General features: G+C 36.0%; 1 protein-coding gene across 2 annotated transcripts in view; it reads left to right on the top strand.

Annotated features, from left to right (window-relative positions):
• Nucleotides 1-22,230, top strand: part of GRID2 (glutamate ionotropic receptor delta type subunit 2) — a 693,976-nt gene that overhangs the window by 452,808 nt on the left and 218,938 nt on the right. For both annotated transcript variants that reach the window (XM_027635943.1, XM_027635941.1), the window contains one exon: nucleotides 18,949-19,002. In XM_027635943.1, the coding sequence (XP_027491744.1) occupies nucleotides 18,949-19,002 (54 nt within the window). The remainder of the gene's footprint in view (nucleotides 1-18,948; nucleotides 19,003-22,230) is intronic.

Here is a 22,230-nt window from a genome sequence, read left to right as displayed (position 1 = left end):
GGATATATGGATGCATTTTTTTATGAATAGTGAACACTACAGATTTTGAAGGGAATGAGTTTGTGAAAAGAATAATAATGAAGCATTTTATTAGGGGGACTGTTAATTGTCTGTGTATTGGAATCACTAGTGTTGTGTGAAAGTAGCAACTGAGAAAGAAATAAACAAAAACCCTTCTCTATTAGCCAAAGAGGGAAAGGTTTCATCACCAGAACTATGTACACTGGGTTAGTCTTGGTTACATTTATGTCTGTAACTCATTTTGTATTTGAAATGTAAAATTTTCTCAGTAAGTTATTCATAGCTGATTTTAGACCTGGTTGTAAAATTTCATGCTTTGACCAAATGAAAAGAAAAAACTGTCTTAATAATGGGAGTGAAATGAGGCTAGCACTATGGTTGATGTGCTAATATGCTGAAAAAAAATTAATTTGTCGCTATGATAAATTGTTAATTTAAAGCAAGACAGATTATAGCAGTTCCATAATTAACTGTAAATGCTTCACCCCAAGGACTTTGTTTAGCACAGTAACTGATTGAATAGGAAGGACGGAATAACTTCAAGTAAATCAGGTCTTAAACAGCTTGTGCACAAACCTCTGTTCTCCTTGTGTCTTCCAAGCATTGCCATGGTACATCATTAATTAATGTCCTCAGAAGGAGAAGGTGTAGTCTTGATTTATTTTGTAAGATTTAAACTGGTGTATTGATACTGTTCTGGGCTCTGATGTGCAACTTCCCTCAATCTGTCAACCAGAGAGTTTGGTTAGTGAATTCGAATTGCACATCCAGTTTCAAATCTTATTGAGAAATGGTTCACAGGGAACATCATATTCAATCTAGAGTCTTAACTTCAGACTAATTGTGGTCACTCTAAGAAAGCTACTCTGTTTTTATCAGAGCACTTATAGGTCATCAGATTTAAATATAATAATAAGTTTTCATGATTTATGAGGAGGTGGGGAGGGGTGATGTTGTACCATCATGTCTCAGTGCATTATACTGCAGAACTTTGGTGTCTTCTACATGGAAGTGGATAAACTGGGAAATGAGACAGGGTCACATGGGGATGTTATGCCTAGGACCACTTTTTATTTATTTTAATATTTATTTTATTTATTTATTTTAAATAAGCTGGTAAAGTCTCACTTTTCTTTGTCAGTATTTGTTACATGCCTTACCTTAGTTACAGGGACACTTTAAGAAATCAATTCATTGTAGTACTCTCTGTCCTTTGTCATTTGCATTGATACTCATCTATGAAGAAAAGACAAAATAACACAAGGAAGGTGAGTTTCTCAGCATGGTAAAATATGACTGTTACAAAAACAAGGTTAGACAAGAGCCCTTCACACTGAAATTCTATTTCTTTTAAGATTACTTGGAAAAGTCTTTTTAAATATCTCTATGTTATTATTTTAGAGACAATGCCTCTTCATTCCCAGGAGCAAGTTGTGCTTCTGCCCTAATAAATCACTAATATCATCCCGTTATTCTGGAAATGAGGGGAGAGCACTGGCAAATAACAGCAATTGGCTGAAAACAGCTTCCACTGCATGAAACAGGGTCAGAGGTCCCTAGGCTGTAGGTAGCAGTTTGTTTCTACTTTAGGACTGAGGAAGCAAAAAGAGTTTTAGGAGAAGCATTTTCTTGGCATGTACTTTCTAAAATATAAATAAAAGATTCAAAAAAAAATATCTGACCTCATTTTAACTACATATGTTAAAGTCTAGGTGTCAAAGATCAGTAAGTATAAATTGGCAGAAGGCTGCTGACTTAGCTCTTTTTTGGGGAGAACAGAACCTCAGATAGGAAAACATTTGGACCTATTTTACAGCACAGTACTCTGGCAAAGCACTGTGATAATGATTAAATGAACATTACACAGCAGTTTTCCAGGTTATTTAAGGACAAAAGCTAAATCAATTTATATTGGCTTCATTATCTCACTAACCAACATAGATCCTTTACTTGTAAGCTTTGGATGCTCTCATAAATAATACACATAATATAAACTCCTTTACTAGGTTTTTCTGTGCTGTCATGGAAACAATATAATTTTTTTTAGCATTAATAAAAGCTTCTTAAAATCATCTTTATAAGGAATGTAATTTGGGACCAAATTTAATATGGTCATGTATCCTTTCTCTATTGTATTTATATCATCATTTTGAGCAAAGAGGAAGACAGAGGGTTGAAAAAGAAGGTGCAGACTTAAAAGATTTGTGTTCCCTTCCTGAGATTGAAACATAATGCAAAATAAGACAAGTAGGTGTAAAGTGCAAATAATTCTTCTCTCTCTCTGAGGTTTTTTGTTGTCTGAGTCTCAGTACTCTGCAATTCAATATCCACGGAATGTTCTTCGTTTCCTACCCTTTAGGAGGATGTCTTTTTTTGCTTCATTTTACAACTCACATTTTTAAAAGCAGGTATTTATTTTTGATGTATTATTTCTTATCTGTAGTCAGTAGCACTTGCTATAGATACTGAATAATGGTATTTCAATAGCATTTATACAGAACAGCGATCTGTATGTTTAATCCAGAGGCAGCATGATGACTCTGTGGTCATTTTCATTCTTGTTCTTTTTCTTATGACTTTCTTTAGGTTTCCCTCCATGCTTATACAGTAGACATAGTAAAAGTACAGCTAGTTAACATGCTTGAGATTATAAAGGAAGCTTTTCAGATTAAAATAAAGAAAAACAGATTGCAAGTGCATCAATGTTGGTCACTTTATTATCTGATTTAGTACTTTTGGAGGTACATTCTAGCACCAATGCTTGCTTTAATATAAACAGGTCTCAGACAGTGTTCAATCAGCATTAATAAGGTCTGAATGATGTTTAAGTGCTCATCTGTACACATCAGCTCAGCTGCAACAGTGATATTACCTTTGCTATTGTGAATATGGCTGAGAATGCTGCTGCTTTGCCCAAGGCAATATCTTGTTTCTAGCTTTTCAAAGTCGAAGACTGGTTACAGAAAATACAGTCCTTTGTTTGTTTTTGGTTGTTTTTTTTTTTAACTTCACCATGATTATCATTTATTTTTAGTAATGTGTTTTTCAGCTGAGTCTAGGATCAGAATCCCATTGAGGATGAATTGTATTAAAAATTAATTTAAAAAATTCCCTGTTACATTATATTGCATGTAACTGTTGTAGCACATTTAATAATTGTTCCTTTCAAAATTAGCGGCTCCTGGAAAGGGTGGTGGAGCCATACATCCTTTTTACTCTTTCCCGCTTGTATGTGCCTTTATTGGTAAGGGGATAATGGGACCGAATCTGAAGTGACCAGTGGGAAACTAGCACCTCTACTTAGAGCCTTTTTTTGTATCTCAGTAATGATTTGTGATAATTGTAAGTGGTGTAAAGCCCAGGCTCTTTGCCCCAGTGCAAAAGAGCATCCACAGGTAATATGCAGGAGATTTGGTGCATGTTCACCATACCTGCATGTCTGCAAAGCACTGCCCTCTCTCAAGCACAACAGATGGGAACTTGCTGCGCATGAAACATGAGCTCATTCATGTGACAGCATGGTATGACACTTTCCTGTGTTTTCCACATCTCCCTAGGACCAGGGGAAGAGCATTAAAAAAATGTGATCACAATATTTTTACTTGTAGATACCTCAGCTTACAGATATGATGTTACCTAGCATTATGTTTTCAGTACCTCCACCTGCCTGAATATGTACGCACTTGCAAAAAACAAGAAGCTGAACAGGCTGAACCAAGCCTCAGAGACATCTAAAGGTTCATGTGCTTTTTTTCAGCTGGTGATGCCAAATACAGTTGTACTTGAAATCCTCTTTGAACAAGTGAAACACAGCTGTGGGTGGCTGTGGGGAGCCCTGGCACGTGTATGAGGGAATACTACAAAAGGAATGTTAACTAATAGCCTGTTGCTTCCAAAAAGAGATTTTGTGCTTAGAACATCAAATATTCCAAGATGGCAACACTTATTTTAATTTCATTGGGTGAAGGAGTATGAATTTTCTTTCTTTTCAATGTATCCCTTCTCACACTGAACCAAAGCAGGAGTTCTTGTCATGATACCTCTAATCCTTGTTAATCTCACATTCTCACATCAGACTTGATTTTGGGGTTGGGAGTTATGGTACTGCATATTTAATTCCAAGATTTTGTTGCATTTGTTCTCAAAGTAAAGGCAAAATTATAGTTTTTTCTTTTAAGTGTCAAAGTATAATCATAAGAACAGTGATAACTTCTTGCTAGAGAAGATACTTCATTCGTTTCAGTTATTGCTCAGTCACGTGTCAGGATGCCATTGTTAGACATCATACAAGTGCGGAACCATAGTGATAAAAATATCTTTTATTGCTATAAATATAAAAAAGATAATCTATTAGCTATTGAAACATACATCCAGGAAGATTCACGCTTTGATAGAAATATGGTGCTGTTCTGCTTTTATCTTCTTTTACCCAGGGGAGAGTGAAACAGATGCACAATAAGCAATTTTGATGGCCCCTCTTCCATTTTAGAGACATGTTATCATGTGCAGAGGGTCATGGATCAAAGTAGAATCTTCTTCAGTAGAATAAATTTTCTATGGTGTTTATGAAGAAAATTTTCACTGTTGCAGGATCCTGGAAAATGCCTGGTTTGGGAAATAATTTTAGGGGTTGGATTATAACTCATGTAAAGGACATTTCCACAGGTACAGAGATACGTCTCTGGTCTCTCAGAAAAGCTGACAGCGTATACAAACAGACATGGTGGATGAAAAAAATAGGGATAAATATGTGCTGCATGCATTTATGTATACATGAACTGTGGGCTATAGGACAAGGAAAATAAGCTCATTCTGTTTAGTTTTCAGATAGCTGTAGTTTGTAGCCTATGCTGCAAGCATCAGATATTGCAGTAATGAAGGTTTTAAATATGTTTCCAGGATGTCAGTGCAGAAAATGATCTGAACATGAATTTCTCATGATTCCTTGGAGTTTTTGTCTCTCTCACTGAGGTTTAATCCCTATCTGTCTATCATTAACATTAACACAAAACTATAGAAGTCCCTTCCTTTCCCTTCTCTGAATTTCTGGTAGACTGTCGATGAAATTTAACTTTAGATTTTTTATTTTTGTTATTTTTTTAAAATAATTCTCTTGATTCCTCTAGACAAAATGCTTAGTATGCACATAAGAAGAAGTACCATAAAAAGATGTGATACAAAGGCACTACTTATCCAAGTGGCAAGACATGGGATCAAATGCATCACAACATCCCTGTCTACTCTTGCTGTTACAGCCAGAGATGGCCTCTTACTCAGTAGGGGGACAGCAACCAGGAAGGCTGAAAAAAACATAGGAGGGCAATACCCAGAAAAAGCAGTAAAATATCCAGCAAAGGCTCTGCTGATGCAGTACTTCTCTGACTCTGGAATCTTTTTGTCTCATCCTAATGGTGCTTTAGTGGTGGAGATCAAACGTGGCCATGCCAGGTCAAAAAAGTATGGTGACTCCAGACAGAGATCTGGGGCTGACAAGGACGAAAGTGTCCATTGCCACAGTAGGCAGTGCCATATGTGAAGCACATAGAGGGAGTGCAGTGTGTCCCTAAAAGTAGCTATAGTAACGCATTCAGTTGCAGTTATTTAGCAGTGTCTAAGCAGTTATGTTTGATTTCATGGCAGTATGCAGCGATCACATTCCCTTATTGCTCACAGATGTGAAGTTCCTGGCTGGGGCACATGGGAAGGGTTTTTCCCCATCCCGTTCCATCCCTGACTTAGCCTTGGAAATGTCTCAGAAAGTATCCTGACATTTGGCACAGCTCTATTGGACTGTGCCAACCTGTCTCAGGTAAATTGGGATTTAATTGGACTTCAGATGGGCCATAATTATATTCTCGCCTTCAGAATTTTGCTTGGGTCTTCATGACAGTTATGAATTTCTTCTACTTCCTGAATAATAGTTAATAAATGACCTTCCTATATAGTGATTTTTTTTTTATACCTTTCTTCCTTTTTAATTTATTTTCATTCTTCTAACCGGATAAGCTTTGTACTCTGTATATATGGAGGGCCACAGAGGACTTGTGATGTACTTGCTTCCAGCTGAAAATACAGCCTTATAGCCAACTTGGTTTTCCTATCAATCAGTCTGAAGAGAATAGTGCTCTATCTTGTTGGTCATTCTTGTGTAAAGCTCATGTATCACTTCAAGGATTGTCTGGATATTGGTTCTGTCAGTTTGCTTCTATCACCGTCAAAAAGCAAAGACCATGTACCCATAATATTAATAGTCAGAACAGAAGAGATCTATCACTGTTCTGGTTCAGGTTAGTCAAAAGGGTGATTGAAAGAATGGTACAAAACCACAGTGCTTAAAGGTAAAAAGATGTTTGACAGTACCTGTGGGAAAAAGAAATGTATTTCTAGAAAAATTATGATATTCTGTAATGTGTCATAATTTATATCAAGGTACCTGTGCCAGTATCTCTTATACATATGACTTATTTTCCTCACATGAGCTGACTTTAGAGGAACTGTTACCACAAGTATGAGTCAAATTACTGATGTTTATTGAACTAAACTAAAAAAAAGCAATTAAAAATTATGGGTTTGGCTTATTTTCCATTAAAAAAAAGTAGTCTCAGTTTAGATAGAATGGTCTTCAATACTTCTTTTTACAAAAGTTAAAAAGGTCTTCATTTTTCTACACAGCTCATTTTACTAAGGCTATCGTTGCTTTTACAAAATTAAAATGCAGAACTAATTGTATTTTTAACAAAGTGCATTCTATTTTTCCTTTTCTTGAATGCCCAAATCCTCTTAAAGTTCTTCCATTCTTTTCACTTTTCTCCATGAAAGCTTTCCAATTTATTTTTAAAAGATGATAGCAAGGATCTAATTTAAGCCTCTTTGTTCAATAAGCCAAAAGAAATGGGCAACTGTTCTATAATGAAAATCTGAGAAACAATTCTTAGCAACTTAATCCCTATAAATTATTAAAGGACTGTACAGAAGGCCCAAGTTACACTGTGTATGTTAAATGCTGATAATTTTGTGTTGTGTTTTTTTTTTTTATGATTGCAACATCTGTCTCTCCTGTAATATTTCTGCATTTTGTTTTTAATAACTTGAACCAGAAGTGTATTAGAATAGCAATACTTGACGGCTAGAAAGTTTTATTTTTCTGTGAATGAACACATGTTGGCCTGTTGTGCTATTCTTTCACTGATAAAGGTCTTTTCAATCTGTTAGAATCTGCCCCATATTAAAACTGAGCTGATGTTTCAGCTGCAGTTGTGTTTCAGGTGTGCTTGAGCTTGTAATTGTGGCATATTTGTATCCCCCCTGGGAGATAGATGCTGCATGGGCTTTTTGGACAATTGCTGTATGGAACCAGTTTTTAAACCAACATCAAAAAATGCTGAAAAAAAAGTCCATATTTTCTTTCTTTATAGAACTGAAATATAATTTAACCTGTATCAGTTTCTGCTGGGTTGTTGCACTTCTATTAGCTTAACCATTAGCAGCTAGAGGAACATGGTAAGAAAGTACTTTGTATTCCCTTGAACATTACTTTTTTAATAACCTTCAATGACATATATGAAGAATTTCAGATCAAAGGTCAGCAGACAGATTTCTGGCCAACAATTTGTGGTAGAAAAGATTAATCTGAACTGTGTTGCATGGTTAATGTTAGGACAGACGTTGTTTATCAAAAATATGGTAGTAATATTAAAAGTCTTTATTGCTTAGGTTCATGTAGTTGACTAAGTGAACTACTTTCCAAAGTAATAGCAGAATTTCCCAAAATGTAGAGATATTTTATTAGGAAAATTTAGTGTTTTTATGAAAAAAAGGCTGCTGTTTTGATCCATGCCCTGACTAAGATTCAGTGAGTCCTTGTGCAGATCTTCTGGGCCTGCAATGCCTTTGGACCTTTACTAAGAGTGATCCATTTCGTTTGTCTGTTTTGAAGCACAGAAGCCAAAACGGCCGATGGGTTTCGCATTTGATATTGCAATTTGGTGATCAGAATGTTTTCAATATGTTTAGAGTAGATTTTGTCTTGGTACGCGTGCTTTTGAGAGGATTTTTTTCGTAGGGAGCTTCAAGCCTGCAGCCAGTTAGAACTCTATTAAACTGCTCTTGATTCTTGAACTCCTATTACCAGGAAAAATGCTTTCAGCCTGCATACTTGGAGAGGAGCTGAATGCTAAGTTTATGTGCAAGTCAGAAATGGGGGCTATCTCACTTGAACCTCTGCTGCTGGTGTTCTTGACAGATATGTGAAATGACAGGAGAAGCAGCACCATAAAGCTGAAGAGCAAAAAGAGCTGATGGCTTTAGTGATATTTTCTCACTTGAACAGTGACCTTCGTTAATAATGCCCTGTGATAGGAAAATGAAATACTTTCTGTTTCAGTAATGTCAATCTAATGCTTGGCAACAAACACTTTTAAGGAAGACAGTGAAAAAGAGAAAAGAGCAGCACTGTTATATTCTGCAGTGTATGATATTTAACATTTTCACTGATATGCAATCAGACTAAATCTTCAGTTTACTAACAGATGCAAAGGGACTTGGAACCATATTTCTATATCACTAATAAAATAAACAACATGCTGCCAGCATAATCAGGGCTGGATTTTCAAGGCACTCAACTTATATTTAAAAACCTGAGTGGGATGGGCAAGTTTTCAAAAGCACTCAGCATCCTGCAGCCCTGTTGATAAAAATCTGACTAATTTATGTATGCTGAGCAATTCAGAGGGTCTGCCCCTAACATGTTCCCTTGATATTCTTGGAAAAAGAGAGGGAAAAGGTGAACTACGGCTTGCGTTTTCAGTTTGGATATATAAATTCAATCTATATGTTTAATACTTCTTAAAATTCTTTCAAACCTTTAAAACCAACAGCACTCACAACTAGTATCAGAAAACAACTGGCCAAAATGGACCAAACTGACTATTTTAAGTTTAATCAGTATTTTTAGTTTTATTAATTTGTATTGCTGCTACCTGGGGTGGACATGAAGCTTTTTTATGGCAAATGGCTGCCATTAAGAAAACCAGTGTTTTGTCTTTGGGTTTTCTGTTTGCTTGCTTTTAACCAGTAGCAGTCTGAAAATACTTGCTCACATTACCAAAGCCTTCTGAATCAGTCACCCTGTTCTATTACTGTTCTCCACTTCCTTCAAGTTTTTTCTCAAACCCCATATTTTTCATCCTCCTTCTGACAGTGATTTCCATCCTGATTAACTATTCCAATTTAAACTGGTGTAAAGAAAGAGTAACTGCACTACAATCTGTAGAATTACTAATTTATAAAACCAAGTATGGATGAGAAGGGAAAGGTTATTCAAACTACAACTGTTATTTGATTCCTTTAGAAGTTTTGTTTGAATCAATTGTCCTTCTGCTGAGTGCAGTCAACCCATGGTAATGCACACTGGGAAGGAATCTTGTGCCTCACAAGTGCATTTTTCTTCAATCTTAGCTGTTCACTGCCTTACTAAAGTGGTAACTTTGGTTAATCATGATTCTCAATTAGATATATTATGTGAATGTTTCCATACTGGCCACAAGCTTAAAAAGGAAGTATATATGAATTTGCATATTTTCATATGAGCTACCAAAAGAGCATACACTTCAATTATGACAGATGCCATTTTATCATCTGTACTTTTTTCCTGCAGCCTCCAAAGCTCTCTTCACTAGCAGCCTAATTACCTGAAGCGTACATTAAGAATGATCCGTTGTCAAACTGGCATTCCTTTTAGTTAAAGCCTAGAGTTAATGACTGTTTGAGCTTCTCATGTCACATTAATGGGTTGAAAGCTTTCTTCATATCCATAAGGCTTGGAATAAACCAACTGCTACCTATAAAGTCTGTAGCAGGTTAAAAGTAGGAATTGAACCTTTTATTCTGCTTGGAAAAATAATTTACATGTGCAGATAAAGTAAATGTAAATCTCTGAAAAAGCTTTGTTAGTCTCCAGCTTTCACTGTTGTGTAGAGATTTGGCCTTGGTAAAGTTGGTTACAAAGAGTGAAATCAGCAAGGCAATTATTTTCCCTCTGTTGGAGGACTTGTCAACAGCCTTCAATCTAGAGTGAGTTCACTCAAAGGGTAGCTCCTGAATGTGTTTGAGTGTGGGAGATGGTGAGGTGTTTAAAACAAACACCATAGTTGGGAGAAATCTCTGACTTCAGTGCTTAAACTGTAAAGATGAGGAAATTTTGATACTTTAGCATAGATTTAGGCTTCTTGTGTTTAGTTCTTCACCTTCAAAGGTGGTGACAACCAGTTTGATTCAAAGCCCTTGTCCAACCCCAATACTCAAGTTTTCTGCTTAGGTTTCAGATTTCCAAATCTTAGACAAAAAAGACAAACAAAAAACCCCCAAACCTAAACAAAACAAATTGTTACAGATAAAGAGCAAGAGATCTTCAGGCATCAATTTAGTACTATCACTATGAACAAAAACTAGTTCTTAACAAGAAAGGCAGGTACAGGCAACCACTCAACAGTAATGAATCTGAATTTCTGCATTTACATGATGGTTTGAATCACTTTGTTACTTTGAAATAAACAGTTTCTAGGTGGAAGGTCCGTTATTGTTCATTTAGAATACTATTATTCTGCTTTCTTGTATTCCTGTGCAGGTAGCATAATGTGTTCTTGGTTCTGAGTTAAAGCCAAACCACAAATCTGTGGTGCTTTTGTTGGTTGTGGTTTTTGTTGGTTTTTTTTTTGTTTTCTTTTTTTCCCAGAGTAGATATTACAAACACTTTTCACAAGGATAATCCGAATATAAATCAAAACATAAATTTGGAAATAGGAAAACTGACTGTAAGAATAAAATAATCCTTAAAATGAAAGACACTTAAATTATTTACAGTTATTGTTTTAAACCTAAAGTGTACAGGCTGACCTCAGAGGAGGATGTGTGGGTTTAGATTCCTATAAAATAAACACATTATTAACTTTTCTCAATGACAAAGGAAACAAATAATTTAAAATGGCTAGTTCTAACAGACGGAATGTAGTTTTGTTTTGTGTTCTCAATACTAGTTTATGGTCAATATCACTGAAGTATTAATGCTATGTTTATTTACTTTTATTGAACATTTAACTGTTGACTTCTTTTCTTTAGAATGGGGTGATTTTTCTACTTGAACTGCCTCCATCTCTTAAAATCATCAGCCAAGGAAAATAATGTTTTCTGTGAAGCTTGATTTGTTTCATATGTAGTTAGGATGGCAAGCCAAGTCAATATAAAACTAATTAATTAGTAATAATAAATCTAAAAAAGTGGAAAACTGATCAAGCGCTTCAACTATTTATTTCTTTTTAAAAGAAGTGCATTTTCATGAGATGAACAAATGAAGCTCTGTGCACCATATCACCCATCCTTAGGAGGAGACTAGAAGACAATTTCCCCCCCAAAATACTGTTGAAGCTTGCTTTCTAATTTTGTAAATAGATGACCAGTGACCCAGAGATTTCTCTGTCAGGTTTCACTCAATGCATTTTTTTTTCTTTGCTTAGAAGGAACATCAGGGAAAGGAATCCCAGAAAGGGATGATTCTCCAGAAGAATAAAAATAAGTATTGCCATGTGTGTTTTGGGGTTTTTTTCTCTCTCAAGAGTGGACATGGGTAGCGATTAAAATTAGATTCCAAAAATATTGCCTACATGAAGAGATATTTTTATGAGCTTTAGTTTCTGGTGTGCAAAAATGAGCTTTATAAATCAGCAACTGATTTCCCTACTGAGAAGCTCAAAGACTAAGAGCGGAGACACAGAAAGATCTTGCTGTGGGGCCAGCAGGAAGAAATGCTACAGATAGCCTGAAAAAATGGTGGTAGTTTGATGAACTAGGAACTAGAAGAAAAAAAAAAGTAAAAAACAAATAAACAAGCAAACTTGGAGGATCTTCATGGACAAGTCCTGTAGTGTTTAACACAGTACAACACACTAAATAGTACAACTCCATGCTTTTACCTTTCTAAATTTCAGATCAGTTAAGGTAGTCTTTAGTTTATCACTTAACTTTCTTAGTACTACCTGTACATTAGCTGTTAAGTAATCTTCAACTTTAGCTTTCATATTTTGCTTACTAGTGCTTGAGGAATCATCTATACTATAGAAGACTGCTCTAGGTGCTCAAATTAGTTAAATCCCATCTCTTGAGTTAAAGGACATATGAAGAAATGGCCTCTGACTTCTTCTGTTTGATTAGTTGTTGGGTTTTGGGTTGGGTTGTCTTTTTTTGGGAGGGGAGGTGGAGCAGCTTTCTCACGTGTGTCCTGGAAGACTGGTTTTTGTCTTATCTTGTTGATCAGCAAATTGCTGTGTCCCTCAGAGGGAAACTTAGGTTTAAGGGCTATGTTCATCTGCAAAACAGCAATGGTAACTTCAAGAGGTTGGTCTACGAAAAGACATGGGCAACAAATACCTAGAGGTATTGGATGAAAACATTTTATCAGTCTTCCAGTGGAAAGAGTGCAGTTCAGCTTCCAAGACCACATAAATAGGACATATTGTAGACAGATCATGTTTGGAAAATGTTAACAGGGAGTTGGTGTCCCAGCTCAATTCTTGGGAAAGCTAACTTTCTAAATATTTTCTAAATTATTTTAATATCAGCCATTTCTAGAACTACAGATTATACAATGCAATCTGATTTTAAAGATTAAAAGCAAATGGAAAATGTGGTTTGCTCTGTGGTGGTGGTCCAGCAGAAGGAGATTCACAGTCAGTACTGCAGCTCCTGGTGGAGCAGAAAATTAACAGGAAGGCCAACTCTAGTTGGAGACACTTTTATTCAATATTTTGACAAATGAGTTATGTCATCTGGGTGGCTTGTTGCAGAACAGACCCAACTGTAGCAAAGATAAAACTGTAGCCCAGGAGCTCTCCTCTGTGTATCAAACAGGTGATACTTGAGATGGCTTGGTCTTGTAAGGATCTTTTCATATATGCAATACTACTCCTCATTAGGTGATTTCAAGGCTTGTCTGACTAGTTTCATATTTGTAGTGGTGAATTTTGAAAATGCAGAACAGTTTTACTGTGTTTCCTTTATAAGGGTTATGATGTGTATCTTGCAGTTGAGCCAGTATCTATAAGAAAGAAGTGATGTAGAGAACTTTTGATGTCATTTTCCCATTAAATTACATGTGCTTTGTGCTAAGAAACTGGTTTTCTTTCTTGCTAACTATTGCAGATGGGAAAAGCTTGCATGCTGGCACTACTACTGCTTTATTTGCTTCAGATTGTCTTGCATTTAGGTGATTTGAAGGTTTGAGTGTGAACAATAGAAAGAGCTGTGATAAATTGTCAGGGTCTCCTGAAGAAGTTCTGGAGTTACTGCCGATGACAGATGATTTGTCCTTGCTCATCACTTGTTATCTTGACAGCATTTTTCTTCTCTCTGCAAAATCTCCCTCGGTGTGTAGCTGAATTCTTTAGAAAAAGAAAATTAGTTCCTGCTTCATCCATGTTCTTGCTCATCAGTTCAATAGTACCTGTGTTTGACTAAGTGTAACACCTTCCCCATGAAGCATAAGTTTGATTTATTTTAATAGGTTGTTAGGAGAACTGCTGGAGTTTGACATGAACACATTTCTAAAGTTACAAAGATGTTAAGTATGATCTTTTATATCTATTGCTGTGGATTTCTATGACTGTGTATGAATGGCTCTGCGTACTTGACAGGCTGTAGCCTTTGCTGCAGGATTTATGCAACTAATGACACAATGTTTTAAAATACTCCAGTGTGAACTCTCAGTCTGAGCAGTGGTTGAGTGAGTAAAGAGTGATTTTCTTTTTCAGTTTTTCCACAATTTCGTAAGGTATATTTTAGAACTGTCCTGCTAACTTACTGCTTTGGTTCTCAGTAATGTGATATGTCATTATAAATAACTGAATACTAATATTCTATAGATTAAAAATGCATTAAAATTAAAGATAAAATTTCTTTTAAAGATTAAAAAATGCTGCATTCAGAAAAAGAGTTCTCTGAAGGTGCTAGTTAATAGGATGTCCTCTACTTGTTCTCTGACATTGATTTAGTTGTCTGAGACAGGAATGTGTCAGTTGCTATGGGCATTAGACAGAAATGCAGCTCCCCAGTTCATCCTGGAGTTCTGCTTATGTATGTTCCTGCACAGTGGAGGTACTCAATGGCACAGAAGAAATGGCATCTCAAAAGCACAAAATTATTTTGTGGGGAGGTTTTTTCAAGTATTTCCCTTTTCAGTAAATAAAAACAGTCTGAACTGTGCAACGGTTGGTACAGAATTAATAAATTTCTGCTTCCTTTGGCTATTGGCAATCTGATTCATTGCAATTAAGAAAGTAATGTATATTTAGAAGCACAAAAGCAGCCATCTCAGCTTAGACCAAAGTGTCCTACATCCAAAGGTGGCTTGAATGCCTAAAGGAGCAGTAAAAGCAGGGTAGGTGTATATGTTACTGTCTCCTAATGCTCTCCCAGCTAGTGGCTATGCTTAGCTTTAGAAAGCTTTCTGCACTGACCTATAACTTTGTGTGTTTACTAACCCAGAGCTGCATTCTTGTATGATTTCACCTACAGGAAGTGTGAAATGAGAATTTGTCAAATATGTGCATGTTTTTCTTTGTTTTGGAAAGTGTCAACTCTTTGTTTAATATCTGCATAGAATTTTGTGGTTCAGCCCTCATTATGAATACGCACTCTAGTTTTTCTCAGTTTTAGCTTAAGAGGTGAGCTGCATAAATAACAGGTTCACCTGCCTTCTGTCCTGTATGGAAATTTCCAATCTGTCCCTTACCTTTCAGGACAGAACAGTGCCGCTTCCTGTCACAGAGTCAGCAGAACCAGCAGATGAATCTGAAACTTGCATTACTTCCTACAGGCCCCTATTAAATTGTTTTATTGCTTCTAATTTACAGGATTTCAGATTTTGTTTTCATTACTGCCCTTGTGCTTTTGCAAGCATTATTCTCTGTACATGCATTTCTCCCTGGCACAGAACACAAGTTCATGCCAGCTCAGTCGATATGCATGCAGATATGAATTTCAACCAGAAAAAAGATCATCACTCAGATAAAAAAATATGTGTTTTATCATTCTGAACATTAGTCATGGAAACCTTCTTCCCAACTGCATTATATACTCTGTTGAAGCTGTTCTATATGTACTTTTTAGGCTATGATCAATTTTAAGCAGACCCAGACGTGCTCTTTTTTTGTTTTTCACTTTAATCTAATTTGTTACCACCCCTTCCAAGTGAAAATGCAATGGCTTTTTAGAGTAAACAGAATGGCAAACAGTAGATAGACAAGGTCATTCTGGCACACTGTGTCATGACTGTAAAGGCCTGTTGTGTGCAAGGAATGACTGCTTTACTGATGAATAATTGGATTTAGGTTGTGTTGCTACTGGCTTAGATAGTTTTGAGTGTTTTTTATCTGATTTAATATAGTCTTGTAAACTAGTGCTTAATAGCTGCTGACCAAGACAATCTGACTGTGAGATTATACATATGATTACTCTTAGTGTTTGAAGAAAACTTTAGGACTGAGTGACTTTTTCCTTCAAACATCAAAACTAAAGGTTTGCATTTGTTTATTTTCTGTAAAACAGTGGATGTGCCGGTGCAATCTTCTACACTGAAAAGCATAAGGAACACAATAACTGGAAAATATTGGAAGGTTATTAATGGTAATAATGTTATATTGCCCTGCAATTCTTACAAACATAGTCAAAATGGGCACTGCCAACTTTAGAGGCAACTAAATGGACAATAAAGACCATCCTGGCAGAGGAGATGCTAAGAGGGAAAGGACTAAGATGCAGCATCTTAATGCTGCTGAAATGAACAGCTCTTTTGTGAATGATATCACTATGACTAGGATTTCATCAACTAAGACTGAATGACCCAATGATGAAAAGATGGCCTTGAAATCCCAGTCAAATGTTGAGTCCAGGTTCAGATGTAAATGTATATTTCATCAAATAAAAAAAAAAAAAAGTAGAAAAAATAAATGTAGCAACTTTCTCAGGGCATCACCAGTCATCTTTTTAAACAACATCTATCAATACTAGAACAAGTTTTGGGTGGATGGGCTAAGGAAAACACCAAAAAGCAACTTCTGGCAGACTGAAAGGGGAAGTGAATTTTTAAATCAGGGGCTATTGCAGCCCATCTAAACTTTGAATATATTAGTTTGAGTGTCTCTGAGTGCATTACAGGTTCATCTCAATTTGACATAAGCTTTTTGAAAATATTTTTAATATTAAATAGATTCATGAATGCATAAACTTTAATGGATAAAACATGATCTTTCTGCTGAGGAGTTTCAGCTGTAACTAAAAAATGGGTGCCTTTCATCTTGTTATTTGAAAATTGTGATAAATATGTCACAGGTAGCCTGAGATGTTTGAAATAATGAGAGTGACTTGTGAGAACAGTCAGCCTCTTTCAGAGGCTGACTTAAGCTGTACCTAAGAAACCCAGTGACAATTAGAACCATATTCTGTTGAAAAGGCCTTGTAATTGAATTCTGAGAGCCTGGGCAAGGCAGATACTCCAAACCAAATATTTATAAGGAAACTAAATGAACCGAACCCAAAGTTTTAATGAAAGATAAAGTACATTAAAGTCTGATCAATTGAAGCTTCAGGCACAAAGAAGTGATTTAGCCCACTTTTAGCATGTTATTAAAAATTGAACAGAAAATGTGAATTTTCATTTTGTGGATTCCTTTATTCTGAAGTTTCAGTTGACTGCAATTTTGGAGCAAGGAGCCCTACGTGGAACAAAATTATCATTGTAATTTCTTTAGTACCACTGGTAGACTTGACTCAAGGGTGTCACTCAGGCAGGCTGCCTTGGAGTCACAGGAACCTTGTGAGACTTCATCTTGAGCAGAGTAGTTACAGCAGGGCAGACGTTCCAAGCAGGACATCCTGGAGTCGAAAGTTAGAAGGGACAAAGTTGCTAGGAACCTGACAAGAAACCAGAAAATACGTCAACCCTGCTGCCTTTTTTTTTTTTTTTTCATTCTGCTCACTTTTAGCAGAACTGTATGTAGATTGACTAGCAGAATGGTTTCTGCTTCAGTAAGGCTTTGTTTTGTTCTGGATTATGGAAAATTTAAATGGCATAGCTTATGTTGTAATTGGGATAAACTTTCTATGTTTTGGAACTTTATGTAAGGAGCAAATGTTCCCTTGAGAACTCTGTTACTGTTCTGTCCACTTTCAACCTTTTTTGGTTTCTGGGTGTATTTGTCTTCCAACCGCGTTGATATGAGAGATCTGATTAGAACAGCCATACTCCAGTTCAAGCATCCTGGCTCAGTCTGTTGTGATGCCTCCCATCACAGTTACTCACTTTCTGTCCTGTTCTTTTATATGTGCTGTGTGAATGCCTACAGTGAAGAATGCAAAAAATGTCAAAGCAACACAACAAACTATAATGTTGTTGTTGAATAGTGAGTCTAAATTCCACATAAAGTGAGGAACCTGATTCCTACTGGTAATAATATTGAAATTTTCCAGAAGCACATTAGCAGCTATGAGTTTCATTCCCCATAATTTCTTATTAGTGCTGAGAGTTTCAAATAAGAAATCAGTTCATACACTGCTTGCTTCTCCCACTCCCCCCAGTTTCTCCAGATCAGAATTTCTAGTCTTGCTTATCATTCTGCTAAACAAGCAGTGACCCTAATTCTAGCAGCTTTTGAATTAATGATGAAGGTTATCAACATGGGGTCTTTTGCTGCTCTTAAGATTTGTGGCCAGCTAAATTGTTCTCCTTTGGACATTGCACAGTATAAATCACCATCATTCCTGGCAAGTGCTCTTTATGTTGGTCATCATTAAAAGCCAAACATTACTGCTGTGCAATAGTCCAAGTAATAACAGCCCAGCACTAGGACATTATAAGTCCCAAGCCTTATTTCTGTTTTGTCTTTTTTTTCTACTGAGATTCAATACAATTTTAAGTATCCAGTAGTTTTGAATTGTGAATCAAGATGAGCATAGTGACTATACAAATAAAATGGGATTAATTTGGTTTTAAAACTATTTCCATATTAATCCTAATTCAGTTTCATTTAGAAAAAGAATTTAAAGGTGTCCAACCTTTTCCATTGTTTGTTTCTGCCTCCCTTCTGTCAGTGATTTCTTTCCTAGCTAGTGAAAGGAGAAGAAATGTATTTTTTCTCTTCACTTCCACTGCAAAGTCGATTCAAACATGACTTGCCACAAAATTCTGGTGGATTCAAGGAGGAAACAGACTGAATGAAAGATGAGTTAGGAAGCACATGTTCCGTTCAGCATAAAGGCAGATCCTGGAATAATTTTCAGCAAAGGCAAGGAGAAGATGCATGAGAAGAGAGTGAGACACCTTCTGTGTGTGGAACCTGGGACAGGCTATCATTCGTAATCCCTGTGACAACCCTTTTTCTCAGGAGAACCATTCCCTTCCTGCTCTTTGCACTTATATGAACCCCAGCATTTGTAGTGTGGATTTTGTTGGTTTGGGTTTGTTTTGGTTTTTTTCAATTCACAGGCTTTCAGGGTAGGTATGCACTGGAAAGACCTTAAAGGCAGGAAATTCAGAAATCCAACAAGAGTTACTTGATATTCATTTTCTGCCTTCCTCTCTGTTGCTTCCTCTCAACACACAGTACTAAGGCAAAAATGTTTTCATTTGCTTTTCAGTCAGCTGAAGCATATTCTTTTCTGTGATGCCAGCAATGAACTGTATTTTCCAAGTTTAATTGGCAAGTCAAACAATAACACAAATGCTTCTGCAGAATTGTGCTAAAGGTTCTCTGTCCTCAGTTCAATAGCAAACGTCCTAGAGAGTATGTGCTTTGGTTTTTGTCTTTTGCAGGGAGCATCTTTTTAATTTTTTTCTGGCTTTCACAACAAGCTGACTGATAGCTGGTTTGTTCTCTATTTCAGGTCGTGGAGACTAATTTGGTTGCTTTTGACTGTCACTGGATCATTATAAATGAGGTAACTGTCAAGCAAACATTGTTGTGAACCATGAATCCTGTTTTCAGGCTTACTGACAACATTCATGCTGATTCTCACTTTGCCAACAGGAAGCAGTAACTATGACAAAGTTCAAGTACGCTAAGGGAGTAGATGTTGCTTAATAAAAGTAGAATGACAAGTTCTTGGACTTTCCTCTTTTGTCTTCCTTGTTTTAAGTGGAAGTCCTTGGATGAATAAATGGAAAATAAAATGAAAATCCCCTTTGCTTCTGAGTATCTTGAGATTTGATATTTGAGCTGACTGTTTTTATAGGATCTTTTAAAGGTCTTTTTTTTTCATATGTAATCTTTTTAGAGGACTCCTTTAATTTTGTTTATATTTTAATGATTTTTTCTTAATAATCAAAATAATAATAATAATAATAAAATCCCATATTTCACAGTCCTTTAAGAATTGCCCAAGAATTCCATCATGGTTGATATCCAAACCACTTGATGTTAGTGAGAGGCTTTTTGGTAGACTTCTGGATTAGGTCATATGTGAATGTTTATAAAGGGAAAAAAAGGCATTTAAATTGAAAACCTGTTTTTAAACTATGAGATAAGTTCTTCCATGAAAACTTGTCAGCTAAAATATGATGAGTCAATATGTGAAGTAGTTTTGCATATAAAACATTGAACAATACAATTCTTAGATTTGACAGTATTCAGGTTTTTCCTTTGTTTATTGAAATACAATTTAAGTCCAGAATAGCTGGATTTCCTGAGTAAATAACTCTCTCCTAACAGGTAGATCATGCAACTCCTGAATATTCTCAGGATAAAAGATTGGTTGGAGATACTGCGTGTAAATTCCAGGTCTACTGCCTAGATTTACTGTACACTTCTGTTTTCATACTTAGTTACTAAATTTTCATCAATATACTGTGCTAAACCAGTGGATTTTTGACCAGTTTTCCCTGGAGAAAAATATGTCTCAGAAAATGCTGTGAAGACAAAGCAGGTCCAGCATAAATTATTAATTTGGGCCCTGCATTGCTCCTCACCAGTATTGTGTGTGTTTTCCAGCACCAAGTGGAACTTTGCTGGTTGAGAACCCAGCTTTGATCTACAGGCAGTCATGTGAGCAGCATACATGTTTTCTTTTCCACATCAGATTAAACTAGAATTCACTTGCAGTGAGTGGAATTTTGAAATAGAGTGTTCATCTATACTCTTTAGACTTAACACATAGTATTTTAAAGAGACCATTAACTGAATACAAAGTCATCCTCAGTATCAGTAGATTGGACAGCAGTCATAGGAAAAGCTCAGATTTTGGCTTGCTGTTCACATTAAAAAACAACTACTATTGGTTTTTCATTTTAAATGTTATTTACATTCCAGAAGTTCAAAAGAAGGTGCTTGCTTTTAGCTGTTTCAGCTCATTCACCCTCAAAAAGCAAAATAAAACCAAAGATCCATTCCTAGCATGCATACTTTCTCTTCACTTTTTATTCAGAAACTAATGTCTCTACGGGAAAAAATCTGCTTTCTAAGCATTGTTATTTGCACATTGCAGCAGATTAAATGGCAGAGCAATCAAAGTGGTTACCACTTAACTGCCATCTCTACTCCAAACTCTTTCTCTGGGCTGCAGTCCCAATAGCTAAGAGAGATGAATAATATATGCAGAGAAATGTACATCATCTCTTCTTAGTTTTATAGTCTTGTATGTGAAATAGGCAAAAGCCATGATCAAGTTAATTCTGACAAAGTGTGCTGTAAACCATAGCCATTGAAATCTCTGTATCTCATTCAGTTGTTCATGTTTTTGTTTTTAGAGAAAATGAATATGTTTAGTGCTATCTCAGCTTAATCTGCTTCTGGACCTAAATACATATTCCCACTTAAGTAACTCTCAAACTCTGTTTAAAAATACTAATAATCTCAATATTTTGCAGACACAGAAATCAGATTAGCAATAAATAAGATAGGTAGGTAATAATATAGAAGGACTTCTGTTTTGCCCAATTTTTCCTTATCACTATGTTCAAATTGCAACAGAAATGTACATATTTCCTGAATGATGACTGTTGTGTAACATTACTTGCTTATTGCAACATTTTGCAAGTTCAGTAACATCATTGCAATGCCTCCATTTGGCAGTGCAAGATTTGGAAATACATGATTTGTGGGGCCTTTACTCTGTGGAATGTGAAACAACTATCTTTATATCCAAGTCCATTTGAGGTGGTTGTCCATTTCCTGTTGATGACCACAGTACTTCCATATGACTGTGAAATGATCTTGGAGCTCTGTCTATTTTGTTGCTTATATGAATCTTTTGTGACAACTTAGACATGTGTTTGAGTGCCTATATTGGCTAAATCAGACTGCCAACTAAGTAACTGTAGCACTGCATCTCTGGCCTCCTAATTTGAAATTCTAAGATGATTTATTACAGTGAAATTGCATTGTTTTGCAAAATTCTACATAGGAATGAAATAATTCCTTGCATTGAGATACCAAAATAAGCTGGAATTGTTTTTCCTTTTCCATCACTGTGCCAAGGGAATACAATGTACTTACCAACTATAGTAATACAAAAGAAAATACCACCTTCGTGTTTTGTGATCAGGAATCTGCTTAGGCTTTGTGAGGTAACATCTGTTATTTTAATTGCTCCCTGCTAATGCTATAATGCCTGCAAAGAGTTCTTTAATTTTTATTGTCCCATTAGTTGTTAATTTATGTAATACAGCAAATTTTCTTGAAGACTGTGTATCATAATGGAAATGTGTATGTGGGAGGAGGGGGTTTGTTCCCATAAAACATAACACATCATATTAGCCCTCAGCAAATAATGTAAATCTCTTCTGGTCATTGTAGTCAGCTGAGAAGACAGTCTCCAAATAAATGTTCCTATTTCTTCAAGACCTTAAAGCAGATTTTGCAATTCTTTATTTAAAATTTGCAGGAATTACAGATTTGAATGTAGTCATGATCAAATATGCCTTAACAAAATGTGAGAATGGATTTCTCATGCTCTCGCTCCCTCTGTCTGTCTGTCTTTGCTTGCTTCATTTCCTCTGCACTATAGTAAATATAACACCAAAAATCCCAGGATAGAAAAGTTATATTTCTTCTTAAATCACAAGTGTGATTTTATTTAGTGGAACTGAAGGAGGGGCATTTGTATGATTATCACCTCTTTACCCTTTTTAAATGAAAGAAATGTCCTCTTTTTCATTTTATGTCATGTCTC

This window comes from Corapipo altera, unplaced genomic scaffold (genome assembly GCF_003945725.1).
Source record: "Corapipo altera isolate COAL_440 unplaced genomic scaffold, ASM394572v1 22b, whole genome shotgun sequence".
NCBI lineage: Eukaryota > Metazoa > Chordata > Aves > Passeriformes > Pipridae > Corapipo > Corapipo altera.
Note: the sequence above shows the minus strand (reverse complement) of the source record. Positions and strands in the feature narration are given on the sequence as shown.